The 19,571-nt window shown below is 43.8% G+C and overlaps 1 protein-coding gene across 1 annotated transcript in view; it reads left to right on the top strand.

Annotated features, from left to right (window-relative positions):
* Window positions 1–355: 355 nt before the first annotated feature.
* The window catches only part of LOC110489118 (clathrin interactor 1), a 41,622-nt gene continuing 22,406 nt past the window's right edge, over window positions 356–19,571 (top strand). Inside the window, exons 1-4 of the mRNA XM_036943295.1 lie at window positions 356–586; window positions 17,304–17,408; window positions 17,902–17,998; window positions 18,714–18,822. Coding sequence (XP_036799190.1) covers window positions 546–586; window positions 17,304–17,408; window positions 17,902–17,998; window positions 18,714–18,822 — 352 coding nt within the window. The 5' untranslated portion in view covers window positions 356–545. The remainder of the gene's footprint in view (window positions 587–17,303; window positions 17,409–17,901; window positions 17,999–18,713; window positions 18,823–19,571) is intronic.

The following is a 19,571-nucleotide window of genomic DNA, read 5'->3' on the forward strand; positions in this document are numbered from 1 at the left end:
CAAAAAGAAGCGACTCCCATAATATTTTTAGTCATATACACATATTTAGCAGATGTTATTGTGGGTGTAGCGAAATGCTTGTGTGACAAGAAGCTAGGGTTAGGGTTGTCTTTTATTCTGAAGTCAAATTCAATGAAAAAAGGAGTCAAGAGAAAACATTTTCTATAATATAGATTCTATATAGGAATCAATGTCCTAAAACAAATCCCCCTTGGTTGGTAATGTAATTATCTGATTTAGCACCACTCTTGAATGCATGGCTAATTCATTTCATAAAACACATTCCAAAAGGGACACTTTTTTAATATATATTTTTTTCATATCCTATGCTGGTCAACGCATGTTTTCTTCCTCGTGACGTTGAAAGGACGTATCCGTAGTAACCTGTCCTGTCCAATGCGTGCGCCCCCTCAGAGGTTCCAGTTCATACTGTAAACTGTCTTTGGTTCAAGGTTTGGTTTCGGTGACAGCGCTCCGCTCTATCGGGTTTTGAGAGCCTGGAATACGGGTTACTGAGGCGGAAAGCCGCGTTGTAGAGAGCCAAGATGATGAATATGTGGAAAGTCCGGGAATTGGTTGATAAAGCGTAAGTATTTTCACTATATCCGAGTTCAACACTTGAGTTTACCTGTTTGAGAGAGACACGTACCCAACACTTTGACGTCACGGAGCAGCAGGAAGCTAGTTAGCTTCAGTAGCAAGTTGTAACAGTCAGAACACGGGACAAAATCTACTTTTTCGCCATTCGACTTTTTAACCATTTTAATCTTGTCTGGAACTATCCGACGAGCGATTGATAACGTAACTTTCTAGCCGCGTTATCTGTTTTTAGAAAGATGACATGGCTGTTATCCAGCTAGCTAATTATCTAGCGTAACGACGTTAGATTGAAATAGTTTTTTGCGCAGTTTCACAGTCAGTTTGGTTAGCTAGCAAGCACATTTACTGAGCTAGGGAATTGGCCAGCTCAAAACCAAACGTATGCACTTACGTAAGGGGAAATCTTTCTGTAAACATGGGTACTATTAGTTGTGGCAAAGGCCTTGAATGCTAATTGGATGTATTCTGACAAGCCAACTTCCGGGTGTGAAAGTAACAAGCATACCAACCAGAACTTTTTGCTTTTCTCATGTCTCAGGTCTATCAAAACGGCCACATCTCAGTTGACATAACTATAATAAATTGCTATATATATATATATATTTTTTTTTACAAAGTATAGGATGATCCAAGTAAGCCTAGAACACCTGCATATCTCACTCAAACGTCTGCCTAGCTACCTGTATACTTGTTAGTATGCTAGCTATAGGCTAAATTCTAAAAACAATAACAATACATTTGACTGGAGTGTATGTTTGTTATGGGCCTCTTGCATTTGCAAAATGGAGGAGCTTTGCATGCAGAAGCAGAAAGTTGGAGCCTAGATCACTATCAGTCACTCTGTTGACAGTACAAGAGAGAGCACTGTAATGTGTAACTCTGTAATAAACAATTACTTGCTGAATGCAACTATAGATTGATTGGACAATCAATAGGCAATGTCACACTTCATACAGTTGCATTGTGAAGACATTTCTGTTGCTACATTATTAGCTAGAGTAGCTCGCCAGAGTTTGATTAAAAATAAAGTTATCTGCAAGTGTGTCCCAAATGGCACAGTTTTCCCTAAATAGTCCACTGCTTTTGACCAGGACCCATAGGGAATAGGATGCCATTTGGGACAGAAACTAAGAGTGGATTGCATAGCCCAGTTGCATTGCATGGCATTCATGGGAATAAACCAGATTAGCCTAGACCTTGTACAGTCGCTGTCAGCAGAGATTGAAACTAAAGGCTTGAACGAATGGCTGAATGGTTCCACCTCTGAGCAAGAGCCACACCTGGTTTAGCCGGCTTATTGTTTTCTTTTGTCCTCCTCTCGTATAGTTTACTGTCCCTCACTGCTGAGTAATGACCTGAGATAGACCGTACAGCACACACACAGGCCTACCGTAGAGCTCTGGGAAGTAGTGGGAGAATGCAATCTCCACTTAAAAGCTTTAACAGCTGGTTTGGTGAGCTTTGGCAACAGCAGAAGCGCACAGTTCCTGTCCAAGAACACATTCCTGCAAAAAAGTAGAGAGAGAGAATGATTGAGACAACTTTTTAAGTGTTTCCCAAACAAGCACATATATTATTCCTCAATAATGATGGATCAGCTCCTAGAGGGATATTACCACCTATGGCTGCAAAAACACTGATGTGGCTTGTTATGCTTAACCAATACTAATGCACTAAATCACAGATTGGGTACGTCATTGCGCACATGTTGTCACACATCATGAAACACATTAAGTCAACATTGCGTTATATAGGTCCATGTAGCCAATGTATATTTTATTGCAGTCATCTGTTTTCATTTGAATCATCATTTTTATCCTTCTCTTGTTTGTAAACATTGCAAATACTGTAGCAACGTTGTATTTGTAGTCAACTTCCTTCTGATCTTGATTCTACAGTGCCTTCAGAAAGTAGTCCCACCTCTTGACTTTTTGTACCTTTTTTCCCTTTAAAATAGATACAATTTAGAAGTTGTCACTGGCCTACACAAAATACCCTGCCCATAATGTCAAAGTGGAATTATTTTTTTATGTTCACAAATTCATTTAACATAAAAAGCTGAAATGTCTTGAGCCAAAAAATATTCAACCCCTTTTGTTATAGTAAGCCTCAATAAGTTCATAACAAGTCACACAATAAGTTGCATGGACATCTCTGTTTGCAATAATGGTGTTTAACATGGTTTTTGAATGACTACATCATCTCTGTACCCCACACATACAATTATCTGTAAGGTCCCTCAGTCAAGCAGTGAATTTCAAACACTGATTCAACCACAAAGACCAGTTAGGTTTTCCAATGCCTCCAAAGAAGGTCACCTATTGTTAGATTGGGAAACTGCTCAGGGATTTCACCATGAGGCTAATGGTGACTTTAAAACAGTTAGAGTTTAATGGCTATGATAGGAGAACATTGAGGATGGATCAACATTGTAGTTACTCCACAATACTAACCTAATTGACAGGGTGAAAAGAAGGAAGTTTATTCCAGAACATGCATCCTGTTTGCAACAAGGCACTAAAGTAATACTGCAAAAAATGTGGCAAAGCAATTCACTTTTTGTCCTGAATACAAAGTGTTATGTTTGGGTCAAATTCAATACCACTCTCCATATTTTCTAGCATAGTGGTGGCTGCATCATGTTATGGGTATGCTTGTAATAGTTAAGGACTTGGGAGTTTTTCAAAATAAAAAATAAACATAATGGAGCTAAGCACAGGCAAAATCATAGAGGAAAACCTGGTTCAGTCTGCTTTCCACCAGAGGCTGGGAGATGAATTCACCTTTCAGCAGGGCAATAACCTAAAACAGAAGGCCAAATCTACTTTGGAGTTATAATTCTTTTATTTAACCTTTTTTTTTTTTTTTAAACTAGGCAGGTCAGTTAAGAACAAATTCTTATTTACAATGACGCCTACCCTGGCCAAACCCTGTAGTGACAGGGACTGTAGTGACGCCTCTTGCACTGAGATGCAGTGCCTTAGACCACTGCGCCACTCGGGAGTTGCTTACCAGGATGACGATGAATGTTCCTCAGTGGCCTAGTTACAATTTGGACTTATGCTGAACAAAAATCTAAACGCAACAATTTCAACGATTTTAGTGAGTTACAGTTCATAGAAGGAAATCAGTCAATTGAAATCAATTAATTAGGCCCAAATCTATTGATTTCACATGAATGGGCAGAGGTGCAGCCATTGTGAGGGCATAGGCCCACCCACTGGGGAGCCAGGCCCAGCCAGTCAGAATTGGTTTTTCTCCACAGAAGGGCTTTATTACAGACCAAACTACTCCTCAGTTTCATCAGCTGTCTAGGTGGCTGGTCTCAGACGAACCCGCAGATGAATAAGCCGGTTTTGGAGGTCCTGGGCTGGCGTGGTTATACGTGGTCTGCGGTTGTGAGCCCGGTTGGACGTACTGCCAAATCTACAACAACATTGGAGGCGGGGCGGTATATAGTAGAAAAATGTACATTCAATTCCCTGCCAACAGCTCTGGTGGACATTTCTGCAGTCATCATGCCACTTGCAAGCTCCCTCAAAACTTGAGACATCTGTGGCATTGTGTTGTGACAAAACATTTGTGGCCTTTTATTGTCCCCAGCACAAGTTGCACCTTTGTAATGATACGCTTCTTGATATGCCATACCTGTCAGGTGGATGGATTATCTTGGCAAAGGACAAATGCTCACTAACAGGGATGTAAACAAATTTGTGCACACATGTTTTGAGAAATACGTTTTTTTGGGGTATGGAACATTTCTGGGGTCTTTCATTTCAGCTCATGAAACATTGGACCAACACCTTACATGTTGCATTTATATTTTTGTTCAGTATAAATCTGCTTGAAAATCTATGTAAAGACTTGAAAATGGATTTAGCAATGAGCAACATCCAATTTGACAGAATTTTAAGAATTAAAAAAATAAAGAATAATGGGCAAATATTGTACAATTAGGTGTGCAAAGCTCTTAGAGACTTACAGCTATGAGTCTTTCTGGGTAATTGCTGCCAAAGGGAATTCTAACAAGTATTGACTCAGTGGTTTGAATTCTGGGTAAATCTCTAAGAGCTTTGAACACCTGGCTTGTGCAATATTCAATATTTCTGTATTTAATTTTCATTACATTTGCAAAACATTTCTAAATATGTTTTCGCTGTCATTATGGGGTATTGTGTGTAGATGGTTGATATTTTTGTTGTTGAATTCAGGCTGTGTAACAAGAATGTGGAATAAATCAAATCAAAAATCAAACCAAATGTATTTGTCACATACACATGGTTAGCAGATGTTAATGCGAGTGTAGCGAAATGCTTGTTTCTAGTTCCGACAATGCAGTAATAACCAACGAGTAATCTAACCTAACAATTCCAAAACTACTACCTTATACACACAAGTGTAAAGGGATAAAGAATATGTACATAAAGATATATGAATGAGTGATGGTACAGAACGGCATAGGCAAGATGCAGTAGATGGTATCTAGTACAGTATATACATATGAGATGAGTAATGTAGGGTACGTAAACATTATATTAAGTAGCATTGTTTAAAGTGGCTAGTGTCGTGGAAATTTCCTCTCTTTACCAAATCATGAGAGCAAACCACACACAAGTCAGAGTTAGTTATCACAAAGTCCATGTTTAATTATATGAGCTCTATCACAACCCTGTGACTCTCAGATCAATTCAGTGTCTATCAATGAATTCTCTGAGAGTCCCTTACACATTGCAACTGAGATCCTTTATAGCAAAGACACACATAGCCAGACAGCATAGGCATAATTTATCGTTCAGCTTTGTCTCCTAAACTATGTTCTTTTCTCAAACTCAGAACCATAAACCAATCCTCCATATCAACAGGCATATATCAAATCCATCCTATCTTGACAAGATCACAGAGACACACTGACTGGCACACAGACATTGTGGAGCCAAGAGATACACGCTTGACCTCTCTCCGGCCCAAGCAACTTAGTCTTGACATAGAACAGATACTGCAACCCCGCCACAGTATTATACAAACACATTCTGATGAGAATTAACTTAAACATATGATGAATATAAAACATCTTACCTATGTTACCAACTAATTCTGATTATTCTCCAACACTAGTGATACATTTTGCATCAATTTCCATTATTAAAGTGGCTGGAGTTGAGTCAGTGTGTTGGCAGCAGCCACTCAATGTTAGCGGTGGCTGTTTAACAGTCTGATGGCCTTGAGATATAAGCTGTTTTAAAGTCTCATGGTCCCTGCTTTGATGCACCTGTACTGACCTCGCCTTCTGGATGATAGCGGGGTGAACAGGCAGTGGCTCGGGTGGTTGTTGTCCTTGATGATCTTTATGGCCTTCCTGTGATATCGGGTGGTGTAGGTGTCCTGGAGGGCAGGTAGTTTGCCCCCGGTGATGCGTTGTGCAGACCTCACTACCCTCTGGAGAGCCTTACGGTTGTGGGCAGAGCAGTTGCCGTACCAGGCTCTCCATTGTGCATCTGTTGAAGTTTGTGAGTGCTTTTGGTGACAAGCCAAATTTCTTCAGCCTCCTGAGGTTGAAGAGGCGCTGCTGCGCCTTCTTCACAACTCTGTCTGTGTGGGTGGACCAATTCAGTTTGCCTGTGATGTGTACGCCGAGGAGCTTAACTTTCTACCCTCTCCACTACTGTCCCGTCGATGTGGATAGGGGGGTGCTCCCTCTGCTGTTTCCTGAAGTCCACAATCATCTCCTTTGTTTTGTTGACGTTGAGTGTGAGGTAATTTTCCTGACACCACACTCCGAGGGCCCTCACCTCCTCCCTGTAGGCCGTCTCGTCGTTGTTGGTAATCAAGCCTACCACTGTAGTGTCGTCCGCAAATTTGATGATTGATTTGGAGGCGTGCATGGCCACGCAGTCGTGGGTGAACAGGGAGTACAGGAGAGGGCTCAGAACGCACCCTTGTGGGGCCACAGTGTTGAGGATCAGCAGGGTGTTGTTACCTACCCTCACCACCTGGGGGCGGCCCGTCAGGAAGTCCAGTACCCAGTTGCACAGGGCGGGGTCGAGACCCAGGGTCTGTCGTTTAGCTTACCTTAGCTTTCTTGGGAACAGGGACAATGGTGGCCCTCTTGAAGCATGTGGGAACAGCAGACTGGGAAAAATAATTGAATGAATATGTCCGTAAACACACCAGCCAGCTGGTCTGCTCATGCTCTGAGGATTCAGCTGGGGATGCCGTCTGGGACAGCAGCCTTGCGAGGGTTAACACGTTTAAATGTTTTACTCACGTCGGTTGCAGTGAAGGAGAGTCCGCAGGTTTTGGTAGCGGGCCGTGTCAGTGGCACTGTATTGTCCTCAAAGCGGGCAAAGAAGTTATTTAGTCTTCCTGGGAGCAAGACATCCTGGTCCGTGACAGGTCTGGTTTTCTTTTTGTAATCCGTGATTGACTGTAGACCCTGCCACATACCTCTTGTGTCTGAGCATTTGAATTGTGACTCTACTTTGTCTCTATGCTGACGCTCAGCTTGTTTGATTGCCTTGCGGAGGGAATAGCTACACTGTTTGTATTCGGTCATGTTTCCGGTCACCTTGCCCTGGTTAAAAGCAGTGGTTTGTGCTTTCCGTTTCACGAGAATGCTGCCATCAATCCACGGTTTCTGGTTTGGGAATGTTTTAATTGTTGCTATGGGAACGACATCGTCAATGCACTTTCTAATGAAGTCGCTCACCGAATCAGCGTATTTGTCAATGTTGTTGTTGAAAGCAATGCGGAACATATCCCAGTCCAGGTCTTCAAAGCAGTCTTGAAGCGTGGAATCAGATTGGTCAGACCAGCGTTGAACGGACCTGAGCGCGGGAGCTTCTTGTTTTAGCTTCTTTCTGTAGGCAGGGAGCATCAAAAATGAGTCGTGATCAGTTTTTCTTAAAGGACTGCGGGGGAGGGCCTTATATGCGTCGCGGAAGTTAGAATAGCAATGATCCAAGGTTTTACCAGCCCTGGTTGCGCAATCCATATGCTGATACAATTTAGGGAGTCTTGTTTTCAGATTAGCCTTGTTAAAATCCCCAGCTACAATGAATGCAGCCTCGGGATATGTGGTTTCCAGTTTGCAAAGAGTCAAATGAAGTTTGTTCAGGGCCATCGATTTGTCTGCTTGGGGGGGGGGGGGGGGGGGGGGGTATATGGGAGTTGTGCGCGATGTGCCCGTCTCCGGAGCCTGACCAGAAGACTGCTTCGTTTGCCTCGTTTGCCTCTCCGGAGCCTGACCAGAAGACTGCTTCGTTTGCCTCTTTTACGACGTCATTGCTTTGGGTCGCAGGCTGGGATCCATTCCGTTGTCCTGGGTGGAAGGCAGAACACAGGATCCGCTTCTCGAAAGTCATATTCCTGGTCGTACTGATGGTGAGTTGACGTTGCTCTTATATTCAGTAGTTCTTCCCGACTGTATGTAATGAAACCTAAGATTACCTGGGGTACCAATGTAGGAAATAACATGTAAAAAAACTAAATACTGCATAGTTTCCTAGGAACGCGAAGCGAGGTGGCCATCTCTGTCGGCACCGGAAGTGTTATCTATCCCTCTATCCTATCATCTATGTATCTATCCCTCTATCCTATCATCTATGTATATATCCCTCTATCATATCCTCCTATCCTCTCTGTATCTATCCCTCTATCCTATCCCTCTATCCTATCATCTATGTATCTATCCCTCTATCCTATCATCTATGTATCTATCCCTCTATCCTATCATCTATGTATCTATCCCTCTATCCTATCATCTATGTATCTATCCTTCTATCCTATCATCTATGTATCTATCCTTCTATCCTATCATCTATGTATCTATCCCTCTATCCTATCATCTATGTATATATCCCTCTATCCTATCATCTATGTATATATCCCTATATCCTATCATCTATGTATATATCCTTCTATCCTATCATCTATGTATATATCCCTCTATCCTATCATCTATGTATCGATCCCTCTATCCTATCCACTATGTATACAGTGCCTTGCGAAAGTATTCGGCCCCCTTGAACTTTGCGACCTTTTGCCACATTTCAGGCTTCAAACATAAAGATATAAAACTGTATTTTTTTGTGAAGAATCAACAACAAGTGGGACACAATCATGAAGTGGAACGACATTTATTGGATATTTCAAACTTTTTTAACAAATCAAAAACAGAAAAATTGTCCGTGCAAAATTATTCAGCCCCCTTAAGTTAATACTTTGTAGCGCCACCTTTTGCTGCGATTACAGCTGTAAGTCGCTTGGGGTATGTCTCTATCAGTTTTGCACATCGAGAGACTGAAATTTTTTCCCATTCCTCCTTGCAAAACAGCTCGAGCTCAGTGAGGTTGGATGGAGAGCATTTGTGAACAGCAGTTCAGTTCTTTCCACAGATTCTCGATTGGATTCAGGTCTGGACTTTGACTTGGCCATTCTAACACCTGGATATGTTTATTTTTGAACCATTCCATTGTAGATTTTGCTTTATGTTTTGGATCATTGTCTTGTTGGAAGACAAATCTCCGTCCCAGTCTCAGGTCTTTTGCAGACTCCATCAGGTTTTTTTCCAGAATGGTCCTGTATTTGGCTCCATCCATCTTCCCATCAATTTTAACCATCTTCCCTGTCCCTGCTGAAGAAAAGCAGGCCCAAACCATGATGCTGCCACCACCATGTTTGACAGTGGGGATGGTGTGTTCAGCTGTGTTGCTTTTACGCCAAACATAACGTTTTGCATTGTTGCCAAAAAGTTCAATTTTGGTTTCATCTGACCAGAGCACCTTCTTCCACATGTTTGGTGTGTCTCCCAGGTGGCTTTGGCAAACTTTAAACAACACTTTTTATGGATATCTTTAAGAAATGGCTTTCTTCTTGACACTCTTCCGTAAAGGCCAGATTTGTGCAATATACGACTGATTGTTGTCCTATGGACAGAGTCTCCCACCTCAGCTGTAGATCTCTGCAGTTCATCCAGAGTGATCATGGGCCTCTTGGCTGCATCTCTGATCAGTCTTCTCCTTGTATGAGCTGAAAATTTAGAGGGACGGCCAGGTCTTGGTAGATTTGTAGTGGTCTGATACTCCTTCCATTTCAATATTATCGCCTGCACAGTGCTCCTTGGGATGTTTAAAGCTTGGGAAATCTTTTTGTATCCAAATCCGGCTTTAAACTTCTTCACAGTAGTATCTCGGACCTGCCTGGTGTGTTCCTTGTTCTTCATGATGCTCACTGCGCTTTTAATGGACGTTTTGAGACTATCACAGTGCAGGTGCATTTATACGGAGACTTGGATTCCACACAGGTGGATTGTATTTATCATCATTAGTCATTTAGGTAAAAATTGGATCATTCAGAGATCCTCACTGAACTTCTGGAGAGAGTTTGCTGCACTGAAAGTAAAGGGGCTGAATAATTTTGCACGCCCAATTTTTCAGTTTTTGATTTCTTAAAAAAGTTTGAAATATCCAATAAATGTCGTTCCACTTCATGATTGTGTCCCACTTGTTTTTGATTCTTCACAAAAAAATACAGTTTTATATCTTTGTTTGAAGCCTGAATGTGGCAAAAGGTCGCAAAGTTCAAGGGGTCCGAATACTTTCGCAAGGCACTGTATATCCCTCTATCCTATCCACTATGTATATATCCCTCTATCATATCCTCCTATCCTCTATATATCTATCCCTCTATCCTATCCACTATGTATATATCCCTCTATCCTATCCTCTATGTATATATCCCTCTATCCTATCCACTATGTATATATCCCTCTATCCTCCTATCCTCTATGTATCTATCCCTCTATCCTGTCATCTATGTATATATCCCTCTATCATATCCACTATGTATATTAACCTCTATCATATCCTCCTATCCTCTCTGTATCTATCCCTCTATCCTATCATCTGTGTATATTACCCTCTATCATATCCTCCTATCCCCTCTGTATCTATCCCTCTATCCTATCCTCCTATCCTCTCTGTATCGATCCCTCTATCCTATCCTACTATCCTCTATGTATCTATCCCTCTATCCTATCCTCCTATCCTCTCTGTATCTATCCCTCTATCCTATCTTCTATGTATATATCCCTCTATCCTATCCACTATGTATATTACCCTCTATCATATCCTCCTATCCTCTCTGTATCTATCCCTCTATCCTATCATCTGTGTATCTAAAAAACAAAATACTGCATAGTTTCCTAGGAACGCGAAGCGAGGCGGCCATCTCTGTCGGCGCCGGAAGTCAAGGGGTGTGAATACTTTTTGAAGACTATGTTTATAGCGGAGATCTTCTTTGAATAAAATACCTAACAGTGTACTTTGGCTGCTCTACGAGTGGTCTGGATTTTAAGAGCAACATTACTAACGAAGGCTCTGGGAAACACCTTGGAAACGAGGTGGGAAACAAGGGCCTTGAGTAGAGATGTAGAGATGTTGTGAGTGGGAAAACGCCCATCAGAGTACAGCCATCAAGGGACTGGCAATCCTGTGTCGAAGTCTTGCCGGCAGTCACATGGAAACATTGTTACAATATTAAATAAATAGGCCCAAAGACTTTATTTGTACTAGTTACAGCATGAATGAAATTGGTGCGTGTATTGAAGAGAGACGTGCAATGAAACGGAAGCCGTTGCCATATTGTGTGTCACAGATTACACACATAGATATATACACACACACACACACACACACACACACACGATCAGAGGCTTCCTTTTGATCAGGTTGATATGTGGGACAGAGGAAGCTAGCAAGTTTCTGAGAAAAGATAACTGTCTTGTCTAAATGTTAGGCTATATCACGTTAAGGTTTTTCACTACGTTTCAAAGTGCCATTTCCTGGTTGCTACAATTCTAATTGTCGGCCTAATCTTTGTTTGTGACAAAACAAGTAAGTGTAGTGTAGAGAATCATTGTACCATCTAAACCGCTGTGAAATAGATTTTCCAAAACCAAAAATATTGTACATTCAGCTGTTTTTGAAGCTGGTGTACAAAACCAAAGGTAAAATATGCAAAAACGAAACTTGAGGACGGGAAGCATAGAAATAGCGCCCATAGAACAGATCTACCGCTTCTTAGACTCGCATCTATAACATACATTTCTATGGGAATTTGATTGGGTCGCTCCAGAAGTTACATATCTCAGCTTTAAGAACTCATAGGCTATTTGAATTGCTCTTAGCACCAACTAGCCCTTTACTAGTTATTAAGAGGATGATATTTTGTAACTTTGACATTACAACAGTCACTCTCTGTCTTCTACAGTACTTTACACTACAAGCCTTCAGAAACACAGAGCGGGTGTGTCCTCTCTCATCTCCTCTCAGTTGTCTGTCTGACAGGGCCCAGTAAGAGGGTCCTTGTGGCCCAAAACATTGGCCTGCTTTGTGTCTTCAATTCCGCTGCTCTGCTAAATCTATGCTCTGGGTAGAAGTTGTAGGCACAGATCTAAGATCAGCTTATCCTCTAAATCCAAACTTTAGCAATAAGGGATTGAAAAACTGACGGACCTCACTGCCTTCTGTGTCCTACTGCATGGGGTTATAGCTGAGCAGAGAGCTGAGTCTTACTGCATGGGGTTATGTCTGAACGGAGAGCTGAGTCTTACTGCATGAGGTTATAGCTGAGCTGAGTCCTACTGCATGGGTTTATGTCTGAACAGAGAGCTGAGTCCTACTGCATGGGGTTATGTCTGAACAGAGAGTTGTGTCCTACTGCATGGGGTTATAGCTGAGCAGAGAGCTGAGTCCTACTGCATGGGGTTATGTCTGAACAGAGAGCTGAGTCCTACTGCATGGGGTTATGTCTGAACAGAGAGCTGAGTCCTACTGCATGGGGTTATGTCTGAACAGAGAGCTGAGTCCTACTGCATGGGGTTATGTCTGAACAGAGAGCTGAGTCCTACTGCATGGGGTTATGTCTGAACAGAGAGCTGTGTCCTACTGCATGGGGTTATGTCTGAACAGAGAGCTGAGTCTTACTGCATGGGGTTATAGCTGAGCAGAGAGCTGAGTCTTACTGCATGAGGTTATAGCTGAGCTGAGTCCTACTGCATGGGTTTATGTCTGAACAGAGAGCTGAGTCCTACTGCATGGGGTTATGTCTGAACAGAGAGCTGTGTCCTACTGCATGGGGTTATAGCTGAGCAGAGAGCTGAGTCCTACTGCATGGGGTTATGTCTGAACAGAGAGCTGAGTCCTACTGCATGGGGTTATGTCTGAACAGAGAGCTGAGTCCTACTGCATGGGGTTATGTCTGAACAGAGAGCTGAGTCCTACTGCATGGGGTTATGTCTGAACAGAGAGCTGAGTCCTACTGCATGGGGTTATGTCTGAACAGAGAGCTGTGTCCTACTGCATGGGGTTATGTCTGAACAGAGAGCTGAGTCTTACTGCATGGGGTTATAGCTGAGCAGAGAGCTGAGTCTTACTGCATGAGGTTATAGCTGAGCTGAGTCCTACTGCATGGGTTTATGTCTGAACAGAGAGCTGAGTCCTACTGCATGGGGTTATGTCTGAACAGAGAGCTGTGTCCTACTGCATGGGGTTATAGCTGAGCAGAGAGCTGAGTCCTACTGCATGGGGTTATGTCTGAACAGAGAGCTGAGTCCTACTGCATGGGGTTATGTCTGAACAGAGAGCTGAGTCCTACTGCATGGGGTTATGTCTGAACAGAGAGCTGAGTCCTACTGCATGGGGTTATGTCTGAACAGAGAGCTGAGTCCTACTGCATGGGGTTATGTCTGAACAGAGAGCTGTGTCCTACTGCATGGGGTTATGTCTGAACAGAGAGCTGAGTCTTACTGCATGGGGTTATAGCTGAGCAGAGAGCTGAGTCTTACTGCATGGGGTTATGTCTGAACAGAGAGCTGAGTCCTACTGCATGGGGTTATGTCTGAACAGAGAGCTGAGTCTTACTGCCTGGGGTTATAGCTGAGCAGAGAGCTGAGTCTTACTGCATGGGGTTATGTCTGAACAGAGAGCTGAGTCCTACTGCATGGGGTTATGTCTGAACAGAGAGCTGAGTCCTACTGCATGGGGTTATAGCTGAGCAGAGAGCTGAGTCTTACTGCATGGGGTTATAGCTGAGCAGAGAGCTGAGTCCTACTGCATGGGGTTATGTCTGAACAGAGTGGAAGTCAGTAGATAGATCATCCTTGGTCTGGGTAACTGTAGCCTATGCTAGGCCTCGGCCGATATGTTGAATATCAGTGCTCAATATATTCCTATTTCTCTGGTTTTCTTTCAGCCTGGCCAGATTCCCAGTGCTCATGCTTAGTGGGGAAGTTTTTCAGATCACCAATTCTTGCACAATATTTGTTTGTGAGCTATATTTGAACTGTAAATAAAGTTTGACTAGCTAAACAGCCCTGTTTTGCTACCAAGGTCTGGGAATAAGCAGACACAGTTCCCTGTTTAGCTTCCACATTTTATGCTAGCTCCTAGCCTTGACCTTAATAACTGTGATTATGCCTGCTTCGGTTTTTATTACTTTGCAGCTTGTCTGTATCTTTGAAACTGTATAAAACTACTCTTAAAGCAAGTCAATTACAGACTCTACTTAGTAGCTCTGGGCCATGTGTAGCTCTGTACCTCAGACATTGATACTAGGTTGCTTGGGGGCACCCCACCCTTCATTTACCATGAAACAGCATAGCTTCTCTCACACTAACTCAAATCAAATCAAACTTTATTTGTCACATGCGCCGAATACAACAAGTGTAGACCTTATCGTGAAATGCTAACTTACAAGCCCTTAACCAACAGTCCAGTTCAAGAAAGAGTTAAGGAAATAGTTGGCTAATTAACTAAAGTAAAAAATAATACAAAATAACAAAATCAAATAACTAGGCTATATGTAGGGAGTACCGGTACCACGTCAATGTGCAGGGGTACAAGTTAGTCAAGGTCATTTGTACATGGAGGTAGGAGTGAAGTAATTATGAATAGATAATAAACAGCGAGTAACAGCAGTGTACAAAACAAATGGGATGGGGGGGAGGTCAATGTAAATAGTCCGGTGGCCATTTTATTAATTGTTCAGCAGTCTTAGGGCTTGGTGGTGGTAAGCTGTTGAGGAGCCTTTTGGTCCTAGACTTGGTGCTCCGGTACTGCTTGACGTGCGGTAGCAGAGAGAACAGTCTATGACTTGGGTGGCTGGAGTCTTTGACAATTCTTTGGGCTTTCCTTTGACACCATCTAGTATATATGTCCTGGATGGCAGGAAGCTTGGCCCTAGTGATGTACTGGGCCGTATGGACTAACCTATATCGTGCCTTAGTCAGATGCCGAGCTGTTGCCATACCAAGCGGTGATGCAACCGGTCAGGATGCAACCTGCTCCACTGCAGCCCCGTCGATGTTAATGGGGGCCTTTTCCTGTAGTTCACGATCATCTCCTCTTGCTCACATTGAGGGAGAGGTTGTTGTTCTGGCATCACAGTGACCTCCTCCTTGTAGTCTGACTTATCGTTGTCAGTGATCAGGCCTAACACTATTTTGACATCAGCAAACTTAACCTTTCTAGGGTAGGTGGGACGGTAGCGTCCCACCTGGCCAACATCCAGTGAAATTGCAGAGCGCCAAATTCAAAAATACTCAATTCAAATATTTTACTTTCTTGAAAATATGTTATTATACATCAAAATAAAGCTTAACTTCTTGTTAATCCAGCCGCCATGTCAGATTTCAAAAAGGCTTTACGGCGAAAGCAAACCATGCGGTTTTCTGGGGACAGCGTCCCGCATACAAAAACATGAAAAACATTTTTCAACCAGGCAGGTGCGACACAAAAGTCAGAAATAGCGATATAAAAATGCCTTACCTTTGATCTTCTTCTGTTGGCACTCCAAAAGGCCCCAGTTACATCACAAATGGGCCTTTTGTTCGATAATGTCCTTCTTTATATCCATAAAAACTCCATCGCTTCAGTCAATAATCCACCCATTTTCCCTACATCAAAATGAATCCCAATCATTACTAATAAACTTTTCCAAACAAGTCAAACAACTTTATAATCAAACCTTAGGTACCCTAATACGTAAATAAATGATAACATTTAAGAGACAGAAAAATAATAAAGAAGGCGCTTTCTTCCAGGCGCTTGGAAACACTACAGCCAAAATGGGAGCCACCTAGAAAAACTACAATTTCTGGGTCATTTTTCCAAAAACCAGCCTGAATCTTTCTAAAGACTGTTGACATCTAGTGGAAGCCCTAGGAACTGCAATCTGGGAGGCCTTGGCTTTATTATTAAAGTAATAGCCATTGAAAAAAGTGTTAAGCTGAACATTTTTTGTGGGGGATGGTTTGTCCTTGGGGTTTCGCCTGCCATATCAGTTCTGTTATACTCAGGCATTATTTTAACAGTTTTAGATACTGTAGAGTTTTCTATCCAAATCTACCAATTATATGCATATCCTAGCTTCTGGCCCTGAGTAACAGGCAGTTTACTTTGGGCACGCTTTTCATCCGGATGTCAAAATACTGCTCCCTACCCCAGAGAGGTTAATGATGGTATTGGAGTCATGTTTGTCCATGCAGTCGTGAGTGAACAGGGAGTACAGGAGGGTACTAAGTACACACCCCTGAGGGGCCCCAGTGTTGAGGATCAGCGTGGCAGATGTGTTGTTGCCTACCCTCACCCCCTGGGGACGGCCCGTCAGGAAGTCCAGGATCCAGTTGCAGAGGGAGGTGTTTAGTCCCAGGGTCCTTAGCTTAGTGATGAGCTTCGAGGGCACTATGGTGTTGAACGCTGAGCTGTAGTCAATGAACAGAATTCTCACATAGGTGTTCCTTTTGTCCAGGTGGGAAAGGGCGGTGTGGAGTGCGATTGAGATTGCATCATCAGTGGATCTGTTGGGGCAGTATGCGAATTGGCCTTGGGTATCTGGGAGGATGCTGTTGTGTGCCATGATCAGCCTTTCAAAGCACTTCATGGCTACTGACGTGAGTTCTACGGGGCAGTAATCATGTAGGAAAGTGATCTTCTCTTCCTTGGGAACAGATACTATGGTGGTCTGCTTGAAACATGTAGGTATTACAGACTCGGTCAGGGAGAGGTTGAAAATGTCAGTGAAGACACTTGCCAGTTGGTCTGCGCATGCTTTGAGTGCACGTCCTGGTAATCCATCTGGCCCAGCGGCTTTGTGAATGTTGACCTGTTAAAGGTCTTGCTCACATTGACCACCAAGAGTGTTGTCACATAGTCGTACAGAACATCTGGTGCTCTCATTCACGCTTCAGTGTTGCTTGCCTCGAAGCGAGCATAAAAGGCATTTAGCTCGTCTGGTAGGCCCACGTCACTGGGCAGCTTGCGTCTGAGTTTCCCTTTGTAGTCCGTAATAGTTATCAAGTTCTGCCACATCCGACGAGCGCCAGAGGTCATACAGGCACGTGGAGGCCACACACACTACTGAGCCTCATTTTGACTTGTTTTAAGGACATTACATCAAAGTTGGATCAGCCTGTAGTGTGGTTTTCCACTTTAATTTTGAGTGTGACTCCAAATCCAGACCTCCATGGGTTGATACATTTGATTTCCATTGATAATTTTTGTGATTTTGTTGTCAGCACATTCAACTATGTAAAGAAAAAAGTATTTAATAAAAATATTTCATTTATTCAGATCTAGGACGTTTTATTTTAGTGTTCCCTTTATTTTTTTGAGCAGTGTATATCTTACCTTTACCTCCCCCTGTAGAACCAATGTGGTGATGAACTACTCAGAGGTGGAGTCTAAAGTGAGGGAGGCCACCAACGATGACCCCTGGGGACCTTCAGGACAGCAGATGGCCGATATTTCCAGGTAGGGGCGCTGTTCACACACACCCACACTACTTTACAGGAAAAATAGTTATTTAAATTAAATACCGTTCCCATGTAGCTAAACTCTATACCTCTTCCTCTCTCTCTGGCTCTCCCTCTCTCTTCCCACTGCCTCTCTCCTCCCTCTCTCTCTTTCTCTTTCTCTCTTCTCCTCCCTCTCTCCTCTCTCTCTCCTCTCTCTCTCCTCCCTCTCTCTCTGGCTCTCTGTTTGTGTCCTCTCTCCCTCCTCCCTCTCCTCCCTCTCTCTCTGGCTCTCTGTTTGTGTCCTCCCTCCCTCCTCTCTCTCTCCTCCCTCTCTCTCTGGCTCTCTGTTTGTCTCTGTTTGTGTCCTCTCTCCCTCCTCCCTCTCTCTCCCTCCTCCCTCTCTCTCCCTCCTCTCTCTCTCTCTCTCCTCCCTCTCTCTCTCTCCTCCCTCTCTCTCTGGCTCTCTGTGTCCTCTCTCGCTCTCTCTGTCTATTCCCCCCCCCCCTCAGATGTACGTTTATGTATGAGCAGTTTCCAGAGGCGATGAACATGCTGTGGATCAGGATGCTCCGGGAGAACAAGAAGAATTGGAGAAGGGTCTACAAGGTCCGAGAGAAGCTATAACCTGTCATAAGCATGAAAGTTGCACACTATATACACGGAGTGTACTAAACATTAGGAACACCTTCCTAATATTGAGTTGCAACCCCCTTTGCCATTAGAACAGGCTCAATTCATCGGGGCATGGACTCTACAAGGTGTTGAAAGCGTTCCACTGGGATGCTGGTCCATGTTGACTCCAATGCTTCCTACAGTTGTGTCAAGTTGGCTGGATGTCCTTTGTGGACCATTGTTGATACACACAGGAAACTGTTGAGCGTGAAAAACCCAGCAGGGTTGCAGTTCTTGACACAAACCGGTGCGCCTGGCAGCTATTACCATAATCTGTTCAAAGGCGCTTAAATCTTTTGTCTTGCCCAGTTCTCAGTTGTCTCAAGGCTTAAAAATCCTTATTTAACATGTCTCCTCCCCTTCATCCACTGATTTGAAGTGAATTTAACAAGTGACATCAATAAGCGATCATAGCTTTCACCTGGTCAGTCTGTCATGGAAAGAACAGGTGTTCCTAATGTTTTGTACACTCGGTGTATGCTTCTAACAATGTAATCGGTATACCTTGGTTAGATTGGGAGCATATAGACTCTGACTTTCTTTCTTTCTAGGACCAAGACATAAGCCATAGCTATTCAACTCTCTAAACATGACATAGAAGGGTCATCATGAGAAGTTATAACAACAGTTTTCCATCTCTTCTCCCCAGTCTCTGCTGCTGTTGTCCCACCTCATCAGGAACGGTTCAGAGAGAGTTGTCACCAGCTCCAGAGAACACATCTACGATCTACGATCTCTGGAGAGCTACCACTTTGTAGGCAAGTACTCTGCTCTCTCTCTGTCTGCCGTCTCGCTCTCTCTCTCTGTCTGCCGTCTCGCTCTCTCTGTCTGCCGTCTCACTCTCTCTCTCTCTGTCTGCCGTCTCGCTCTCTCTCTCTCTCTGTCTGCCGTCTCGCTCTCTCTCTCTGTCTGCCGTCTCGCTCTCTCTCTCTGTCTGCCGTCTCGCTCTCTCTCTCTCTGTCTGCCGTCTCGCTCTCTCTCTCTCTGTCTGCCGTCTCGCTCTCTCTTTCTCTGTCTGCCGTCTCGCTCTCTCTCTCTCTGTCTGCCGTCTCGCTCTCTCTCTCTCTGTCTGCCGTCTCGCTCTCTCTCTCTCTGTCTGCCGTCTCGCTCTCTCTCTCTCTGTCTGCCGTCTCGCTCTCTCTCTCTCTGTCTGCCGTCTCGCTCTCTCTCTCTCTGTCTGCCGTCTCGCTCTCTCTCTCTCTGTCTGCCGTCTCGCTCTCTCTCTCGCTCTGTCTGCCGTCTCGCTCTCTCTCTCTCTGTCTGCCGTCTCGCTCTCTCTCTCTCTGTCTGCCGTCTCGCTCTCTCTCTCTCTGTCTGCCGTCTCGCTCTCTCTCTCTGTCTGCCGTCTCGCTCTCTCTCTCTCTGTCTGCCGTCTCGCTCTCTCTCTCTCTCTGTCTGCCGTCTCGCTCTCTCTCTCTCTCTGTCTGCCGTCTCGCTCTCTCTCTCTCTCTCTCTGTCTGCCGTCTCGCTCGCTCTCTCTCTCTCTCTGTCTGCCGTCTCGCTCTCT

The sequence above is a fragment of the Oncorhynchus mykiss genome, chromosome 14, assembly GCF_013265735.2.
Source record: "Oncorhynchus mykiss isolate Arlee chromosome 14, USDA_OmykA_1.1, whole genome shotgun sequence".
NCBI classification, from domain to species: Eukaryota; Metazoa; Chordata; class Actinopteri; order Salmoniformes; family Salmonidae; genus Oncorhynchus; species Oncorhynchus mykiss.